This window comes from Chrysemys picta, chromosome 4 (genome assembly GCF_011386835.1).
Source record: "Chrysemys picta bellii isolate R12L10 chromosome 4, ASM1138683v2, whole genome shotgun sequence".
NCBI lineage: Eukaryota > Metazoa > Chordata > Testudines > Emydidae > Chrysemys > Chrysemys picta.
The window spans coordinates 57,305,714-57,323,127 of NC_088794.1; the positions used below are offsets into that span (position 1 = coordinate 57,305,714).

The following is a 17,414-nucleotide window of genomic DNA, read 5'->3' on the forward strand; positions in this document are numbered from 1 at the left end:
GGGGCCCGGGAAACTGAACAAAGGCTGTGGGAGGGGTCGCTGAAGGGAGAGCGCTGGAAGCAGGCTGGAAGGAGGCTGGAGAGATGGCTGGGAGGCAGAGATGGCTCTGACCCCCCAAGGGGGGTGGGCTGGCATGCCCTGGGACCCCAAGCTGGACCTAACTGAGGGGGGGGGGCCTGTTGTCTGTGCCTGCAAGACCTGTCTTGGACTGTGTTCCTGTCATCCAAATAAACCTTCTGCTTTACTGGCTGGCTGAGAGTCATGGTGAATCGCAGGAAGCCGGGGGTGCAGGGCCCTGAGTTCCCCAATACTCCGTGACAACTGGTGGCAGCGGTGGGATCTACTGCACCCCGTGGACGGCGCTTCCTGCAGTAAGTGACTGGGGAGCAGTAAAACGAAGGGGGATTGACGGGGACCAGGCCTGCTGAAGAGTGGGAGAGAGACGGTTATTACCCCTGGGAGTGTGTGACCAGCGAGAAGGACTTTTGCAGTAACAGGGTCCCCCGTGGGATCACAGCGAGTGGTCCCAGGGGCGGAGGAGTCTGCAGCTCGACCCTGGCAGAGAGGTGGTGACCTCGAGAAGGGCTGGCACACTAGGGGGCCCCCTGCGAACTGTGGGGAGCTGTGAGCACACAGGCCGGTGAGTGGCCAGCAGGAAGATGTATGCCAAGCGGCTTAAGAGCGACCTGGTGGAGCTGTGCAAGCAGAGGCGGCTGCGCATTGGGAGGCTCACCAAAGAACAGCTCATCGCCCAGCTGGAGGCGGAAGATCGCGCGAATGAACTGATCCCTGTGTCTCAGGGAAGCAGCCTGGCAAATGCAGCGCAGGCACCAGTGTCTGTCCCAGCTGGGAGTGGTCAGCCGGCTGCTGAGGGCTTCCCGAGACCCCTCCTTCCTATGCCTAGGGGAAGGGTGGGGAGGAGCCCAGCAAATACCGAAGGCGCCGTGATCCCCCCGGCCAGCAGGGGGTCCCCCCGGCGAAGCCCGCCGGCCGGCAGAGGAGCCTCCCGGCGACGTTCGGCATCCGGGGAGCGGAATTGGCTGGAATGGGAGAAAGAGCTAAAACTGAGGGAGCTGGAGGATCGTGAACAGCAGAGACAGCATGAAGAGAGACAGCGTCAGCATGAACGGGAGGAGAAAGAGAGACAGCGTCAGCATGAAGAGAGACAGAGACAGGAGAATGAGAGACAAAGACAGCATGAACTGGAACTGGCGAGACTGAGGGGCAGCGAACCCCCGGCTGCGGTGAGTGAGGGGGGACCCAGGACTGCACGGAGCTTTGATAAGTGCATCATGGCCCCATACAAGGAGGGGGAGGACATGGATGACTTCCTGGAGGCCTTTGAGACGGCCTGCGAGCTGCACCGGGTTGATCCCGCGGACAGACTCCGGGTCCTTACCCCCTTACTGGACCCCAAATCCGTGGCATTGTACCGCCAACTGGGAGAGGCAGAGAAAGGGGACTACGAACTATTCAAAAAGGCCCTGCTACGTGAGTTTGGGCTGACTCCTGAGATGTACCGGGGAAGGTTCCGGAGTCAAGATAAAACCCCTGAGATCTCATATCTGCAACTAGCCGTCCGCATGGAAAGATACGCCAGCAAGTGGGCTGGTGGGGCCCAGACGAAGGAGGACCTGATTAAACTGCTGGTACTGGAGCAACTGTATGAGCGGTGCCCATCCGACCTGAGGCTGTGGTTGGTGGACAGAAAGCCAGAGAACCCGCGACACGCCGGGCAGCTGGCTGATGAGTTTGTAAAGAGCCGGTCAGGGGGTGGCAGGGAGGAGCCCCAAAGGAACAGGCCCGCCGTGATGCAGAGAGAGAGTCACCCTGGGACCTCCCAAAGAGGGAATATGGGGAATCCCCTCCCACGGGGAATGCCCAGCGTCAGGGACAACCGACCGGCTCGAGGGGACCCACAGGACATGAGCTGCTATTACTGCGGCCGAAGAGGCCACGTTCGGGCCCAGTGCCCCAAGCTCAAGGACAGACTGAGCAGACCGAACCCGCATAGGGTTAACTTGGTAGAGGCCCAGACGGACGAGGGGCAGGCTTCTCACGCAAGAGGGGCTGGCAGCTTATCAACTGCTCAAGAGAGAGAAGGGCCCCAGGCCAGCTCCTCTAGGGGGCTGGATGCCCCAGACTCAGGGTTTTTGGTTTATACGGTGGGCGCGGGGCTGTCCCTCCGGAGAGAGTACCTTGTTCCCCTGGAGGTGGATGGGAGGAAGGTCAATGGATACTGGGATACGGGCGCAGAGGTGACGCTGGCCCGGCCCGAGGTGGTGGCCCCAGATCAGGTGGTGCCCAACTCCTACCTGACCCTGACGGGGGTGGGCGGAACACCAGTCAAAGTGCCCGTGGCAAGGGTACACCTGAAGTGGGGGGCCAAGGAGGGCCCCAAGGATGTGGGGGTACACCCGTATCTGCCCACTGAGGTATTGATGGGGGGGGACCTGGAGAACTGGCCAAGCAACCCCCAAAAGGCACTGGTTGTGACCCGCAGTCAGAGCCGGCGAGGGGCCCTACGCCCTGGCCTTGGGGGGGGTGCCTTGCCTGAGGCGCAGGACCCTAACCTGGTGGGGAGGGAACGCCCAGGGACGCGGCTCAGGGAGGCTGCAGCTTCGGACCCAGCGGGCGAGAAAGAGCAGGTGGCCATCCCTGTCCCAGCTGCTGAGTTCCAGGCCGAGTTACAGAGAGACCCCTCCTTGCGGAAGATAAGGGACCTGGCCGACCTCAATGCGGTACAGACCATGGAACGAGGTGGCCGGAAAAGGTTCCTGTGGGAGAAGGGGTTCCTGTACCGAGAATGGGCTCCCCCAGGGAAAATGGAGTCAGGGGGGATCAGGAGGCAGCTGGTGGTACCCCAGAAGTATCGCCGCCAGCTGCTGTGCCGGGCCCATGACATTCCCCTCTCAGGGCACCAGGGAACCTGGCGTACCCAGCAGAGGCTGCTACGGAGCTTTTACTGGCCTGGGGTCTTTGTTACTGTCCGACAGTACTGCGGATCCTGTGACCCCTGTCAGAGGGGGAGGAAGGCCTGGGACAAGGGGAAAAGAGCTTTAGGACCCTTGCCCAGCATAAAGGATCCTTTCCAGAGGGTGGCCAAGGTTAAAAGGGCGTCTCTAAACCAAGAGAGCCCAAAGCACAGACCTCCAGACTGGAGCGCTGGGAGAAGACCACAGCCCAGTTGGAACCCCAGAGGTATGGGGGTGGGAAAAGGGCACAGGCCGCATAAACCTTCCCACATGCGAACTGCGAGTGCCATCAAGCACCCCCGACCTAAGGGGGGGCGTGGAACGGAAGGGGCCTGGTGTAATTCTCACCAAGGAACTGGAGGGATGCGGGGGCATCCATGGGAACGGGGGTAGGTTCGAACTTCCCCGGGTCACTGGCTAAAGTGACCCTGCTCAGTTCGGTCTCGAAGGGGGGAGAGATGTGACGAACTGGGACTGTTCTTGCTGGGGTGTGTGAATGCTGACAGGGGAGTGTGACTAGGATGGTCTGCATCGGGGGATGGGAGCCGGCCCAAGGGAACATACCTGAGCTTGTAACATGAGAACCCAGGAGGGGGTTGGAGGTCAGATGACTCCGGGGCCCGGGAAACTGAACAAAGGCTGTGGGAGGGGTCGCTGAAGGGAGAGCGCTGGAAGCAGGCTGGAAGGAGGCTGGAGAGATGGCTGGGAGGCAGAGATGGCTCTGACCCCCCAAGGGGGGTGGGCTGGCATGCCCTGGGACCCCAAGCTGGACCTAACTGAGGGGGGGGGGCCTGTTGTCTGTGCCTGCAAGACCTGTCTTGGACTGGGGTGGGCTGGCATGCCCTGGGACCCCAAGCTGGACCTAACTGAGGGGGGGGGGCCTGTTGTCTGTGCCTGCAAGACCTGTCTTGGACTGTGTTCCTGTCATCCAAATAAACCTTCTGCTTTACTGGCTGGCTGAGAGTCATGGTGAATCGCAGGAAGCCGGGGGTGCAGGGCCCTGAGTTCCCCAATACTCCGTGACAGCACCTCCCTTGGGAGCACCCCCCGAAAGCTGCTGCCTGGGTCACCCTTGCTGTGCCATTGCTCCTGGCTTGAGGGAACATGGGGCTGAGCGGGGGTCTCATCCTGGCACCACTGGCACTGCATGTGGCCAGGAAGGGGCGTTGCTTCCCCCTATAGATGGCTGGGGACAGACGCTGTCCAGCCTTCTAATCAGTCCACAACGGGCTAGATCTTCCATTCAACACTGTGTAAATTGCCCCCTCCCTCCCCCGAGGGTCTCTGCCTTGAGGCTCACCTGTTTCTGTCTCTTCGGCTTAGCTCTTCGGGTCAGGTGATCTCCGGGGACGCCTGTGCCGGGACCACCACCCGCACCATCGCCAGCGTGCAGGGCGAGCACCAGATCAACCAGATCGCGCTCAACCCCAACGGCACCATGCTCTACGCTGCCGCCGGGAACTCCGTCCGCATCTGGGAGCTCAACAGGTCCGGGCGGGGCTAACTCGGGCCTTCAGGCGAGGGCAGCTCTTGTGGGGAGGCAGACGGGTGCTGCGTAGGCAGAGGGAGCAGTCGTTCTGGGCTGAGCGGGGGCCCGCTCCCTCCCAGCTGGAAGTTGTGTTATTGAGGCAGGGGCGGATTTGGACTGGCACCGGGGGAAGCTGCATTGGCACAAACCCCAGCGTGGAGCAGCTTAGCCTGTTTGCTCCTGGGCTTTGCATTACATCAGCCTCAGCAGCTGCTGATCACGCCCAAGGGTGGCTGAAAGCAGGACCCAGTGCTCCTCTCCCAGCTGCAGCCCTTAGTGCAGGGGTGGGGAACCTTTTCTCTGTCACTGGCCATTGACCCACAGGGGGTCGCGGAGGCTTGGGGCTTCCCCTGCAGCGGGTGGTGGGAGAGGGCGCCACGGGCCAGATGAAATTAACCAACGGGCTGGATCCAGCCTGCGAGCCGTAGCTCTCCCCGCCCCTGCCTTAGGGACTCAGAGGACAAGCCGGTCACCCCCTGACACTGCACCTGAGCCCAGCTCCCCGCCCCTAGCCCAAGGCCACGATCACGGCCCATGGTGCTGAGGGGTGTGGTATCCCCGAGATTGCTCCGTGCTCTGCACCCCGGAGCCCGAGGTCCCCACTTCTGCTTGGGATGGTGGAGAGGGGCCTGGGGCTGGGAGGGTCCCTGCTGGGAGCCTTGGAGACTGGGCCAGCGAAGGGCCTGCAGGAACGAGCGCCTCCTGCTGAGCGCACCCCAGACCCTGACGCCCCGGGCTCCTGCTTGTAGGTTGCAGCCTATCGGGAAGCTGACCGGCCACATCGGGCCTGTGATGTGTCTCACTGTGAACCAGACTGCGAGCAACCATGACCTGGTCGTCACCGGCTCCAAGGATCACTACGTCAAGGTACCCTGGGACCCTCCCTCCCTCCCGCTCACAGGCAGCACAAGGGGCCTTTGAGCCCAGGAACTGCTGCTTGTGTCAGCCCTCCCCACCCCCATGCATAGCCGCTCTCCCGTAGGTGCCAGCTACAGGGGCTCGCTGCCCACCAAAGGCCTGGCGAGGAGGGGACATGCTGGGTGGGGTTGTCCAGAGCGCCCAGCGTCGGCCTAACTCCGCTCCCATGGGGGGCGGGAAGGAGCCGTCCCGTTGATCTCAACGGGTGCAGAGGGAGGCCAGTACTGAGCACATTTGCAAATGCCACCAGGGTCTGAGAAATGCCATGAGCCCCCCCCCCCCCCCTCCCCAGCGCTTGTGGCCTGAAGGACCTGGTGGCTTTGCAGCTGGCCAGCGTTCCTGTCCCCACACCTGCCAGGTGTGTCTGTGGGTCACGGGGAGCAGGGTCTGTGCACTGCCCCTAAGAGCGTCCTGGAACCCAGATCCGGGAAATGCTGGAGGAGCTGCCATGTCTCAAAGTGCTGGGCAGCTCGGCAGCCGTGGAGACCAGAATTCCAGGTGCCCGGCCCAGGCCTTCCCTCGCACCCCCCGCTTGCTCCTGACGCCTCACGCGTGGAAGGTGGAACCCACCTCCTCCTGCCCTCTGTGGTCTCTGCTGAACCTGCTGCCAAGGAGGCTATTTTGTTTTTGCAACGTGGCCCCTGCCAGCCGGATGCTGAGCTGCGTCCGCATGTTGGCCACCAAACCATTGGAGGAGGCGGAGATTTCCAGTCCCAGCTGAGCTGGGCGAGGTTCGAACCCACGACCTGTATCTCAGCCCTAGTGCTGAGCCATCGTGTCCCCACATGGCCTCTGCCCAAGGATCCCAGCGTGGCGTAAGCAGGCAGAACCCTGCCGCTGCCAATCCATCCCTGTCTCATTTCACTGGGCCGTGGCTCAGCATCCCAGTGGTAGCTGTGTGGTCGGACGCTCTCACCATCCCCCTGCCTTGCTGAAAGGGCTGTTGCTGGCCTAATGACCTGAGAGCGGCTGGTCTCCTCCTTTGCCACCGGGGTTCACAGCAGCTGCCCTCCGGGCTGTTGCCTTGCAGATGTTTGAGATTGCGGACAGCGTGGTGGGGAACGTCGGCCCCACCCATAACTTCGAGCCCCCGCACTACGACGGCATCGAGTGTCTGGCCATCCAGGGCGACGTGCTCTTCAGCGGCTCCAGGGACAACGGGATCAAGAAGTGGGACTTGGAGCAGCAGGAGCTCCTCCAGGTACGGAGGGGGACGAGCAGGAAGGCCCTGCTGCTGGGCGGGGGGCAGAGAGATGGGCTAGACCCGCAGCATGCCGTTTTGAGGGCCGGTGCCAGGATCTGGAGCGAGGACTTAGAACCTGCTGGAGAGTCACTGTCCAGTCTGGAGAGTGCTCCCACTGTCCTGGGGGCAGAGGATCAGAGAGTAGACACAGGGACCCCATGCCTACGTTGCACATGGGGCCTCCAGGCAATGGAAGAGCCCCGGGGGTTGCAAACGACAGTGGCTGGCAGGGTGGGTCCCGAAGGCAGTTTAAAGCCATGGGCAATGCACGGTAGCCAGTTCTATAGGGCTGGGCCCCACCTGCTGTGGCTAAAGGGCTCAGTGGCCTATGGGGAAGGGGGACAGGTTGGTCTGGGGGGTAGATAGCGCTCGGCATTGTCCCTGTTTCTGACCCCGGTGAGTGTGGCTGTCTGGTCTCCGGGCCCCACAGGCCGCGGTGCCTGGCTCTCCAGGTCAGTGGTGGCGCGCAGCAGTGCGGGGACGGCCTCCAGTGGGTCTGGGATAGAGCAGCAGCCGAAGGGGGCGTGCAGGCCGGTGCTGGGAGGCAGGAGGTCTGGCTCTGCCATGAGACTTGGCTAACATTTCAGAAGCCTCCACTGATTTTTTTTTTTTTTTTTGTGGCGGGGGGAGCCTCTGTTGTGGAGAACCTACCGTGTGCCCGCCCAGGGCCGGGTTGTTCAGAGGAGCTGGGCACTGTGGGAGTCAAGGGGAGCGGTGGGGGCTCCGCCCCTCTGAAAATGGGGTGGTCGGGGTGTCCCCCAAAATGGAGCTGCCCAGAGCTAGTCACCATTTGTGGCTGTGTGACCCTCCCCCACAGTCTCTCCCCTATGAAATGAGGCTAATGCTCATTTTTCTTCCCACTGGAGCGCTGAGGATTGATGGCAGACAAATAATTAGAGAGATGGGTGGGTGGGGGGGAAATCTCTTTTATTGGACCAGCTCCTGTGGGTGGAAGGGACAAGCTTTCAAGCCCCACCCTGGAAGAAGAGCTGAGTTTGCAGACTTGTCCCTTCCACCCCCCCTCCCCCCCCACACACAGAAATTGGTCCAATCAAAGAGATTCTCTCCCCCATCTTGTGTGTCTCGTATCCGGTTGCCAGCACGGCTTGGATTGATCAGAGCTTGGAGATCCCCTGGTCAATCCCAATGAGCAATTGTCTCCTGGGGCGGAGCCCTCTTCTCTCCTGCTGAGCTGCTTCTGTAGCTCACCAGAGTCCCCTTGTCTTGAATTCAAATCCTCGGCTGCTGCTTGATGAGAAATCGAGCGGAGCTTAAAAATTCCAGCTCTCAGCCACGGTACAGATGTGGGGGGTTTGCATCAGCCCATTACAGAGCCAGCAGCCAGCTGCAAACCCAGCATCTGGCTCTGGCTGCTGGCCTGACCCTGCCCTGGAGCTCAGGGGGCGGTTTGGGTCTTGATGGCCCCGGCTGGCAGCGTGGCTCGTGGGCGCTCACTGGCTCTGCCCTGTCTCTGTGCCTGCCAGCAAATCCCCAACGCGCACAAGGACTGGGTCTGCGCCCTGGCCTTCGTCCCCGGCCGCCCCATGCTGCTGAGCGCCTGCCGCGGGGGCGTGGTGAAGGTCTGGAACGTGGAGAACTTCACGCCCGTTGGGGAGATCAAGGGCCACGACAGCCCCATCAATGCCATCTGCACCAATTCCAAGCACATATTCACTGCTTCCAGGTGAGGGCAGTGGGCTGGGCTAGGCCCCTGCGGCATGGGGGAGGGAGGTCTGACCCCTAACTCACCCCAGTGCAGCAGAGCTGCAGGAGCTCTCCAAACCCACTGTTGCTCCCCCCATGTGGCAGGGCCTGGAATGGCACAGGGAGCGAGGGACGGGAACAGCGCTGGAGCTGGGCTGCAGGCGGTTTGGTGTGGGGCAGCAGTCGGCTGCAGGGCCCCCAACCCCTCCCCATCTAGCCTCTCGTCTCCTCCATCTCTAAGCCATTGTTAGGCCGCCCCACGGTGAGGCTCTTCTGCCCCATCCCATTATGCCAAGCGCTGGTCATGCTTTTGGGATGCTCTTGCCAGTTCCGTCGATGTGCCGGGACTAGCCAGACCTGGTGCTGCTGGCCCTGCCACCCTCCGCGCAGAGAACGGGCTTCCTGCCAGCCGGGCACCAGCTCCTCCTTGAGGGCACCTTGTGCATCTCCAATGAGAGCGCCACCACCCCTCCTTCCGCTCCCTGGCCCCTGCGCACAGCCCTGGCCCCTAGAGAGGGTCCCCGGGCTCACAATGTCTCTGGCACCGTCTCTGATCTCCTCTTTTCCGACCATGTCCCTTTTCTCCTTTCCTTTCTCTTCCTCTCTTCCCCCCTCTGTTTCTCTCTGTGCCGCAGTGACTGCCGGGTAAAGCTATGGACTTACGTGCCTGGGCTCACCCCCTGCCTTCCTCGCCGCGTCCTTGCCATAAAGGGGCGTGCCACTAGCCTGCCTTGACCCTCCTCCTGCTCTCTCTGGCTCTCACCCCCTCTCCGGCTCTCTCTCCTTTTCTCTCTCTGTCTCTTCTCTCTCCGCTCTGGTCTCAGCTGCTTCTTAACGGTATGAGATTCTTTTGGATTTTCCCCCCATGTAGAGCTCTCTGCAAGAGGAGACTGTCCTCTTGGCCCTCCCCGGCCCCCAGGTGATTGGATCCAGCGGCCAGCTTGGTGCTGCTTTGGGTTTGCCCATCTGACTACTGCTCCTCCTGGGCCACTGCTGGGGGGATCCGTGCCCCATCCCCACCCCCCACTGCGTCACTGGCCACTGCCAGTGAGGTGCCACTGGCTGAGCCTGCGCTCTGTCCGAGTGCCCCGTTACTGGCGCTCTGGGGGATTATCCCGCTGGCGGGCAGCTGGGTGCATCTGCTCCCTCCTTGCGCCGGTGCCCGCCTGCCTGGGGCACAGCGGTCTTGCTCTCCTGGGCTGCAGCGTGATGCATTTTGGGGTGGGGGATTTGGGGGCAGGGCGTGGCCCGTAGCTGATTGTACTCGCTGTGCTGCCTCTCCCAGCTAAGGCGGGGGCAGCCCCCGGCCTCACTTCCCCTCTCTCTCTTCCTTCCCCAGCGACCTGACGGTGAAGCTCTGGAGCCGGAGAAGATTCCTGAACGGCCCGACCTAGGCACTGGAAAGGCCGGAGCCAGGGCAACTCTCAGGCTCCCTGCCAGGCCCAGGCCCCAGCCCCTCTCCCTGGCTGTGAAGAGCTGGGAGCGGCCTGGCCTGTGTGTGCTCCAGTTTCCAGGACTCTGTGGTCACGGCATCTCAGCTGGGGCTTTGTGAACTCCCAGCTCCCACAGCTAGGGGGCGTCGTTCCCGTCCAGCCCCACGCTGGGTTTCCATGATGCAGAGGGCTTTCTGCTGACCGGGGCGTGGCCAGGCAGTGCTTCGGGACATGGCCTTGCCAGCCACGGGGAGGACCCCAAGCTGAGAGACTCAACGGGATCATTCCAGTCTGTCCCACAGCCGGTTCAGCACTCCCCACGCCCCAGAGCCTGGATGTGTGAGAGGGATACTGCCACCTGCATCCTGCTGCTGGCCTCTGCACCTCCCGGGTGCCTGGGGTCTCCTTCCCTCTGGAAGCAGCTGCAGGCCCCGCTCCACACCTCGTCGTTCAGCAGAGCTGGGTTCTGCCGGCCGGTACCGAAATATGGAGAGGGCTTGTGTGCTGCCCGAAGATCACCCCAGTGCCACGCTCAGGGCCGACCCCAGCCTGGCACCAGCAGGGTGCATGGAGCACCGCTGGGGAATGACCCGCTCCCAAAGACAGCTTTCCAGCCCTGGCACTGCACTGGGGCTCCTTGCAAGGGTCTCCGGCAGCAGCTCCATCGCTGGGTCTCTTGACCAAATCTGCATGCTGCCTGGCAATTGTCGACCTCTGCATCTCACCCACCTTGTTCAGAGCCAGGATGCCCCCCCCTTCTGCCCCGGGGGTGGAGAGAAGGAAGCTGGCACATCAGGAAAATCCCTGTGGGCGTCTCCAAGGAAAAGTGAAATTTCTGGATCTGTTCACTCTAGGTACCCCCTGACCTGACTGAGCCTTAATCCCGCACTGGTCGGTTAGCTCTTCCCTGTGGTCCCCTCACTGCCCATTTGGACACCCGGCTTGGTGCCATCTCTGCTGTGCATGGGACAAGCTCGTTCCCAGCTGCTGCAGGAAGGGATCGAAGCTTTTAGAGTGGGGTTTTAAAGAATGTTTTAAGCACCCTTGAGAACGGATTGGGACCTGGGGATTTTTAATAGCTGGGAAAGGCTTTAATGCTGGGAAAAGGGCTAAGCTCTTTGCACCATCACAGAGGAGGGGTTTAGGTTTGCTTGGGGCAGTTCCCTGCCTGCCGGCCTGTGGGTCCTGGCTTGGGAGAGGTCTGGGATTAGAGTAGTGGGTGGAAGGGCGGGTAGGGAGCGGTTATGTAGTCAGGAGAGAGGTGCGTTGGCAAAGGCAGAGGGCATGGGGCGCTCTGGACGGGATCGGTAGCAGGGAGCGGGACAGGGCTAGAATGGAGCTGGATGAAGGGGAGGATGGGATTAGCGGGAGGGGCCCACATGAGACTTGAGGTGCATTAGCAGAGCTGGGGGGGCAATGAGGGGTTGCCCATGGCCTGCCCATGCTCTGTTTGCCACCCATCTGCACTTCTAGTCTGGCACAAGACACTAAATCACCAAGGTCACCCCAGATTTGGGTTTTATAAAGGTCAAAATTCCGTAAGGTCTCTCACCACCATCTTCCGCCATGCTTGGGTGCCCCCCTTCCTCCGGGGCATCTGCAGCCAAGTGCCTGCGGCTGCCAGAGCCACGTGGGCACCCCACAGCGCTGCACTCCCCAGAGCACATGGACTCACTTTCACTGGGGTCTTTCGCTACCTTCACTCCCTCCTCCCCTAAGGACTGGCTAAGGCATCCCAGTCCCACGCAGCCAACGCCCAGTGCAGTCGCACCCTTGGTCAGCCAGCTTCTCGCTGGGGGTGCATAACTTGCACCTGGGGGTGCATAACTTGCCCTGGGGGTGCATAACTTGCCGCGAAACGGACCTGAGGGAACCGCAGTAGGCTGGCCGTTTTCCCCAGATGCGTTTCTTGTGTCGCTCCGCACGTCACGTAGGAAGCGGCGGTTGGAGTCTGGTGATATGGATTGATTCCCGTTGATGTGCTGGGGGCGGTGAAGTGTTGGCTCTTCAGCTAACTCCATCAGCAATGGATTGTGTGCTCTCTGGGATCCAAGAGCGTCAGTATCTTTGGTTAACAGGTGATTTCCCCTGGTGTCCTTCTACACGGCAGCTCGAAGGACAACACCAAGGGCTTCTTACCCCAGATTTAACTTCCTTTCAAACTTATAAACTGGATGGGAAATGTTTCCACTTTCTAAACATCAGCAGCCTCTTTATTTATTTGTTTTGCCTTTTGATAATCCAGCCGCCCTGTCTTGCAGTAGCAAACCCTACAAAAACTGATTGATCGCCCCCTGCTGGACAAAGTAAAAATTGCCTCCAATCGCTGCTGCTCTGTGGAAACAAAGCAGTGTTTCTGAGGTGGGAAAAGGTGTTCATTTCCATCATGCCTCTGAGCATCTGGCTACTCACCGGGATGGGGAGCTCGGAAGTCCTGCCAGGGTGCTGGCTCTGGGGGATCCAAACACAGTGACTTGGTTTGCTCAGCTACGCATGACAACCACCCATCATTCTCCCACTCCTGCCACCAACGAAAGGAGAAGCATCCCCAGGGCTCTGCCGATGCCATGGGGGAGGGGACCGCAGGTTAAAGTGATGCGTTCCAGCCACCAAGAGAGTGGGTTATATCCAAGATCTCCCCCCCCCCCCCCCCCCCCCATGGAACAGGATTAAACTGGCTGGGAGAGAAAAGATGGATTTTTTTTCCATTTGGCAACAAGAGGGACAAGCAAACATGAATTGTCTGAAATGAAGAGGATGGGAGCTCATGTCACTGGTGCGTGGGTGGGGGGTCTGTACCCTGGAGGAGGATGTCTGAGTCTCTGCTTGTCACAAGGGCTGTTGAATGCAGCTGCTGTCATGGGGTAACACTTGACATCCGCTCTGCCCTGGCAGGTGTGACTGGCTCTGGGGACAGGAGGCAGCCAGGGCAGTGGTGTCTCTGCTTTAATGGGGCTTCATCTGCTCTTTAAGAGCCTGATCCGAAGCCAGCCGAAAGTCTCCCATTGACCTCCATGGAGTTTGGATCAGGCGCTCAGTGGGGGTCGCTGCATGAGAAGGGAAGATTTCACTGGCATGTAGCCCAGTGGCCACTTCTTGGGATTCCCCGATTCTTTCCCTCGGGGCTTATCCCAGGCAACGCCGCTCCAGTGACCCGCAGCACGTTGCAAGACCGAGCGCTCATGGGGGCTGGGCCTCTGTCTCGCACCAAGCGATTGCATCTCGTGGCGTTCCCGGCCAGCAAAACCCCACAGGAGGTCAATAGGAACAAGCAGGTTGAAAGATGGAAATTTCCTCCTAAGTTGTCCCGAGGCCATGGCTGGCGCCCAGCCAGCCGGCATCATATGATCCAGTTCAAAGCACCTGGCGTGTGTCCACTGTCAGCTCCCGTGTGCTGGGCAAAGCCCTTCCCCTGAGGTGCCCCTGCCGGCTCCTCTCCCTGTGTGGCAGGGAGAGCAGGCGGGGGCTGTGTTGTACTGTAGTTGTGTGTGCACCTGCGGTCTTTTTTCATTTGGGGGGGGTGTCATATGGGGGGTTCTTTTGGTTAAGCTACCTCACGGTCTGAGCCTTTTTTTTTTTTTAATGATTTTGAAACTTGAATTTGTCCTGGAAACGCACAGTCTGCTGACACCTGCGTTGCTGAACCGCTCGGGTCCTGGCGGCTTGTCCTGCCTTAGAATCGCAGTGTGACATACCGCACCTTGCTCTGCTTGAAAAATGCCCCCCTTGGCCTTTGAAAAAGGGCCTCTGATTGTTGGAGGGCCCAACTTGACACTTGACGGGGCCTGACCTCCAGACAGGGGGTGCTCAGGGCTTTCTCTTTAAGGGGTCATGGGCTGGGCCCCTGAAACAACTAGCCGCTCTTGAAAATCATGACCCTGACTCTTACATGGGGACCCTGTCTGCAGGTTGTCAAGAGGAGTCCGAATGCCACCCTGAGCCAGCGTGGGCCGGGCGAACATCGGAATGCCTCTCGAACCCACAATAACCCTGCTGTGAGCCCAGAAGGGCCCGGGCCAAGCCCCCGGCTGCCTGTTCTTGAAAGCACTGACGTAGCCTGACGCTGATTCGGCTGAAGCTGAGGACCTGGGAAGTGGGGCCCTCTGAGATTTAGTGAAATCGATATGCGCCCTCATGACCCTCCTGGTCCTGATGCTGGCTGTGGCCACCTGGGAATGGCTCCTTGTCTGGAACCATGCAGTGACCGATTTTACCATGATCTGGCTGCACTTAACCCTAATTTAACAAGAGCCTCCTGTGGCATCATATTCAGGACCCATGGGAGAGCAGGGGTATGGCGTTTCCCCTAAGCTCATGTTGTATACAGCTTGTGTTTGGCTGAAATGGCCCCTAACAGGGACTCTTTCCCAGCTGCTGGATTAATGTCCATTTCTTTCTGAATCCAAAGGCCCTCGGGTCAGATTCTCAGCTGGTGAAAATGGTCACAGCTTCATGGATGGAGCGAGGATGGTTTACAGCAGCTGAGGATCTGCTCCCTGGATTTTTAGCCACAAAACTATCCTTCCTCGTAACCAGGGAGCAAATCCTGGACCAGCCCCAGCTGAAAGCACAATGCCACTTAATCATGGGAATAAGGGGCAGCTTTGTAATGTACAATCAAAGAGGAAGCACATTCCCCTAAGCTATATATGCTGCACCCCTTCTGGGGGCCAGTAACTCAAAGCACACCCCCGATGTACCCCTGCTGTCTTTGGTAGCTGGGCGCATTAGCCTCTTGGAAGAACTAAGGAGTCATATTTTGTTCCTTGTCTTCAAAATCTGCCTGCTCGTGATTGCACGTGGTTGTGCTTTCAGGCAGCAGCACAGGCAAAAGAACAGTACAAATCAAGAGGTCCCTTTGGATACAATCATCCTGATGTTACCATGTAAGGTGGGGAGATGGGGAACAAATGCCTCCATGCAGGGGCAGTGGGTGACAGTAATGGTGACCGTGTGTGAGCTGGGAGAGTTTAATTGGGTGTGTAGTCTGGGAAGCAGCTAACAGGGCAGGACAGCGAGGGCTCAGGAGATAAATTCACCCCCACAAGTCTCCTTGGTGTTGGCACCAGCACCCGGGGTGGGGAGTGAGCGGGGCTGTAGCCCAGTAACTCAGGGGCTGAAAGGAGCCCAACGTGGATGCAGGCCTGGGAACTGCAGTCAGCTGCGTCTCCCTAGCCCTGATTCTGATTCTGCCCTGTCACTGCAGAGTCTGTGGGGCCACCAGAGTCAGGCCCAGAGACACACACTCATTTATGGATGCGTAACCTACACCCTTACAAATGGCGTCTGCATCTGACCACTCTCTCCACCCTGCTCCCACCTCCTCTCTCTCCATTCCCCTTTCTGGCCCTGAAACCATCCAAGACTTGACAGGCCATTGGCTGCCTTCCCCTACGCACTGCACATGAAGGGGGTTTGAATTCAGGGAGTGGCTCCACTGGCCTTCAATGGGAGGGACAGGTCAGCACAGGTAGCCCTCAAGGCCACTGCAGCAATGGCGCCTCCTGCGGACGGATGGTGAAATTGACCACTGGGGAGATGATGTAAGTTAAAGTCTGAGCTGCCTGGAATGACTTTCCTTTTTGTTTACACTGCAGGGCACTGCATGTACCCCTAGCGTGGCACCCAGGGGCCCTGTTCCCTCACCTGCTGTCGGTGCAGCCTCTGCTCATGCAGATCTCTCCAGGGGGGCCAGGCCCTGACAGTGGAGACAATTGAACTCGCTGTTGCTGCACTATTTGCTCTGCTTTCTCGCTAGACTCCTGCCAGATTCTCCCCACCTCCCCCCCTGCCCCCAAATGCTCCACCCTTGTCCTCTCCCGGCTGTACGGGCCATGCAGCCCCGTTCGCAGCACTGGCTGCGGTACCCTCCTGGAGCTGGGACTCACTCTGTCCCATCTGCTACCATGTGTGCTGCAGGGGCAGGGCTGACTAAGGTCTAGCACCCCACGGCTCACCCCTTTCAGGCCCCCAATTAGCTGTTAGCACCGTAGAGCCAGAGTGCTAGCCCCGTCCCCACTAATCACTGGTGACAGGGCACAGTGTCCAGTTCAGAAGCCGACTCCTTTAGCCCCCAAAGCCTTGGGGGAAGCCTGTGGTTCCGACAGGTCCCATCCCTTATGCTCCTCAGGACACAGTAGTAACCCCCCTGCTGGGGGCTCCATTCTGCAGCCCTTATGTTGGGCAGGGATGGGTGCCTGAGGCAGGGGCCTTCACTTGTCAGTGCTCCCCAGCGTAAGGGTTACAGACCTGGAGCCGTACTACTTGGAAGGTGGAGTCTCATGAGCAACGGGATGGCCTGGCACTGACCCTCTCCCAGGACCCTGCTTCCTTCCTGGTCCTTTACAATCAGCCCTTCCACCCCATCGCACTGCCGACCGCATTCCCATCATGCCTGCCGCTGACCCCCGTTTCAGGTACGATTCCCCCAAAGAGCACAAGGGTCAGATTTCTCTCTGTTGACTGGTGCCATCACATGGTCAGTGTCTCCCCTTCCCTTCTCACCCTTAACAGCAAAGTTACTTGCTTTAATGTTCCTGGGCAAAGCTTCTCTCCTGGGGGAGCTGGGTTGCGAGACCCAGGGGAGTAGGACGAACAGCCTTCATCAGTGGCCTCGTGTCTCTGCAAAGGCAGTGGGCCATTGGCACTGGGACTGACCCAGAGCAGGAATCCTGCCACCCCTCCCTGCCATGCCCCAAAGTTCCACCAGGAGATTCTTCTGGTGCCCAGCCCTGCAACTCCTAGCTGTATTGTCCCATGCCTCACCCTGTTCATCCAGGGGCTCCTCCATATTACACTACAGCACTGCTTTACCCTGGGATGATACCTGGCCTTTAGTGTAGCCATCTGCGTGATTTCTCCCCCACCCTAGGCACAGGAAGGAGCACTGCTTTACATTGAGGTTCTTTTGGTGATGGGATAGTAACTTTATCCCTACCCTGCATTTTGAGGGTGAACAGTTGTGTATGGAACCTCAGACAGTAGAGATGGAGCAGACCTAACACTGGTCACTGAGTCTCGCCCTCACCCTGTGTCTATACTGTACAAGTGTTGCAAACAGCAGGTGCCTTTTCTTGCCCTGAGATGTTTTTAGAGATGTCAATGCTTGCTGAGGCTTTTCTGTGTATGGGTTGTGGGACCCAGCGGCGCGTTCTGTGTTCTGGGTATAGGACAAGGTGTGTATAGATTTTATACCTCGATGTATTACTGTAACTGGGGTTATTTAAGCCTCATGCAGTACATGTTTTTTTCCAATGGATGTGTCTGTTCCTTGCGCTATCTTCATAAATAAACGCATCAAAATGAAATTGAGGATTGGGGCTGCTCTGTATGAGGAGGGATTGCACACAGTGGGGCAGGTGGCCAATGGGGAAGAAGCCAGAGTGGTGGGGTGGTGGGAAGAGCCTCCCCCCTAGACACCATGTGTTTCACCCTGCTCAGGCAGGTTCACGAAGCCCCAAAGGAGGGAGGCTGGCTTTTAGCGGAGCAGGGGCAGCCGGCAGCTCCAGTGACTGGGCTCTACCTAGCACACATCCTTCTGATCCTGCGGGCGAAGGTCTGTAGTTGCAGCCGGAGGGGGGTTGGTCCCTGAAGGCATCTAGGATCAGGATGGT

The 17,414-nt window shown here is 59.5% G+C and overlaps 1 protein-coding gene across 7 annotated transcripts in view; it reads left to right on the forward strand.

The window, feature by feature from the left end:
* LOC135983393 (kinesin-like protein KIF21B) overlaps positions 1 to 17,108 on the forward strand; it is an 85,715-nt gene extending 68,607 nt beyond the window's left edge. For 3 of the 7 annotated variants that reach the window (XR_010600990.1, XR_010600991.1, XR_010600992.1), the window contains 6 exons: positions 4,299 to 4,463; positions 5,253 to 5,370; positions 6,452 to 6,622; positions 8,149 to 8,348; positions 9,004 to 9,205; positions 9,708 to 17,108. Coding sequence is in view for 2 of the 7 variants with exons in the window: in XM_065595011.1 (XP_065451083.1) it covers positions 4,299 to 4,463; positions 5,253 to 5,370; positions 6,452 to 6,622; positions 8,149 to 8,348; positions 9,708 to 9,762 (709 nt within the window). In the remaining 5 variants the exon portion in view is untranslated. The remainder of the gene's footprint in view (positions 1 to 4,298; positions 4,464 to 5,252; positions 5,371 to 6,451; positions 6,623 to 8,148; positions 8,349 to 9,003; positions 9,206 to 9,707) is intronic. The other 4 variants (XM_065595011.1, XM_065595012.1, XR_010600993.1 and 1 more) reach the window with 3 other exon arrangements.
* The last annotated feature ends 306 nt before the right edge of the window (positions 17,109 to 17,414 follow it).